Here is a 2,366-nt window from a genome sequence, read left to right as displayed (position 1 = left end):
GAAACAACAATCAAAAGAATACACACAGAATTTACCCTGGTTCGGCTTAACTGCCTACATCCAGCAACTTCACTAATCAATGGAGATTACAACAAGATTGAAACAGTTTCTCCTTTTCCAGAAACTCTCGTGTTTTTCCAATCCCCAAATCAGTATATCACAGTGTACACTAATGACTTAGTCTAAGAATAATCTCTCGTGTAAAACTACTTCCCAACCCAGACCTTTTATAGCCTTTACAAGGTTGTGAAAATACCCAAAATATCCTTACTCAAAATGTACTAACTCAGCAAGACCTACTGACCAGTGGTAACACAGCAAGACCATGTTGACCTGTATTATCACCTCAGTACCATGCTGACCACAGCCATGCTGACTTGATAACTCAGCATTCCGACTTCTTGATTTTACTCTTGCTGACGGGTTGACTTACAATTACGCTGACTTGTTGACTCAGCATCATCATCAGCAAGTGATAGAAAACAACGACTTACAAAATATAAATAAGTTCTCAAATTCAGTTTTTTACTTTTTTTTTTTTTTTTTTTTTTCTTTTTTTTCTTCTGCGGAAGCCAATTTTGGACTGTTTGACTATAAAAATAAACCCAGCCCAAATGGGCGAGGTCTTAATATCAAATGGAATCAAAAGTAGAAAAGCTAGTGAATGCTGACTAGAATTTCCATGTGCTAATTGACTATTATATACACAAGTTGCTCCACATGCTAGAAAATCCCAGAAATTAAGGATCATATAAATACTTAAACTCATTCTAATGATGATATATGAGTTAACTTACCATTTCTTCTCCAATCCAAGCAATGGAAATCATATCCAAGCTTTTAATATCCTTTCTTATTCTTCAAACACTTTTCTCCATAACCCAAGCAGCAAATTCAAAACTGTTTCGAGAATACGTAGGAGCTGATTTCAACAATGTCAAATTCAGCGATGTTCCAATTAACCCAAATGTCGAATTCCATTTCATTCTCACCTTTGCCGTAGATTACGACAAATCAAATTCTTCTTCACCCACCAATGGAAAATTCAACGTCTTCTGGGATTCTACAAACCTCAGCCCATCTGATGTCTCAGCAATTAAAGCCAAACATCCCAATGTCAAAGTAGCTCTGAGCATCGGCGGAACTGGCTTGGAGAGCGGCTTCATTTACTTCAAACCTTCGACGATGAAATCCTGGCTTTCAAATGCTGTTTCTTCTCTCACGCACATCATTAAAAAATACAACTTGGATGGAATCGACGTGGATTACCAACATTTCCAAGCCGAATCTGAAACGTTTGCGAAATGTATAGGGCAACTCATAAGAACTCTGAAAAGGAGACGTGTCATATCTTTCGCCTCCATTGCTCCGTTTGCTGATGACCAGGTTCAGTGGCCTTATATGGCTCTGTGGAGAAAGTACGGGAGTTTGATTGACTATGTTAATTTTCAATTCTATGTGTACGATCCAAGAACAACTGTGGAGGAGTTTCTGATATATTTTGATATTCAGAGCTCAAATTATAATGGAGGTAAGGTTTTGGTGAGCTTAGTTAGTGATGGAAGTAGAGGATTAACAGCGGAGAATGGATTCTTTACTGCCTGTAAGACACTTGAGAGTAAGAAGAAGTTGCATGGTATCTTTATCTGGTCTGCTGATTATTCTAAGGATAAGGCTAATGGTTTTCGCTATGAAAAGCAAGCGGCCATTGATGTTTTACTCACAGAGATTATATTATCAGGCATTTTGGTACACGGATGACATTCTGCACCCAGCTTATAGTATAATTTCTTTTTCACTTATCAAATGTTATCATTGAAGTATGAATAAATTATAACTATTCTCAAGCTTAGTTCTTAATAGTTTTAGACCCATTAATTGAATGTGTAAGTGTGAATACTTGCATCCACAACTAAATACGAAATAATTAAGTAACAAAAAAAAAATTAAAAATGAAGAAAGCAGAACAGAACAGAGGACAAATGAGAATGAAGCAGGAAATCTAATAATAGGCATGCTTATTTTATAAACTCCACTCCTAAATCTTTCATACCACCCACCAACTCCTCACTCCCATTTCCCCATCTTCAAATGCACTCAGTATTTTAAAAACCGGACTGTAACCCGTCACTTCGATCCTAAACCGACCATATATTCAGTCCAGTTTTATATATTTTGAATTAATACTACGGTCCGGCTAACCTATGCCATAAGGCATAGGATAAGACATAATTAATACACTTTTTTTATTCAAAAGATTTTTAGTTTTTCCAAGTAATCATGTGCAATTAATAAAATATACTCACTCATTAGAACTTTAATAAAAAAACTCATACATATATGGGTAATTAATTTATTAGTCCCTA

General features: G+C 35.9%; 1 protein-coding gene across 1 annotated transcript; it reads left to right on the top strand.

The window, feature by feature from the left end:
• The first annotated feature begins 804 nt into the window (after nucleotides 1–804).
• On the top strand, nucleotides 805–1,847 carry LOC136223820 (chitinase 2-like). The gene has a single exon (XM_066011993.1). It carries the CDS (start codon nucleotides 820–822, stop codon nucleotides 1,759–1,761), a length of 942 nt encoding a protein of 313 aa, XP_065868065.1. The 5' UTR covers nucleotides 805–819; the 3' UTR covers nucleotides 1,762–1,847.
• Nucleotides 1,848–2,366: the final 519 nt, after the last annotated feature.

The sequence above is a fragment of the Euphorbia lathyris genome, chromosome 3 (genome assembly GCF_963576675.1).
Source record: "Euphorbia lathyris chromosome 3, ddEupLath1.1, whole genome shotgun sequence".
In the NCBI taxonomy this organism is placed as follows: domain Eukaryota; kingdom Viridiplantae; phylum Streptophyta; class Magnoliopsida; order Malpighiales; family Euphorbiaceae; genus Euphorbia; species Euphorbia lathyris.
This window is presented reverse-complemented; position numbering and strand designations above follow the sequence as displayed.

Bases quoted from the DNA above. Each gene is read 5' to 3' on its own strand.
- LOC136223820 (XM_066011993.1), top strand. From the start codon at position 820: ATGGAAATCATATCCAAGCTTTTAATATCCTTTCTTATTCTTCAAACA.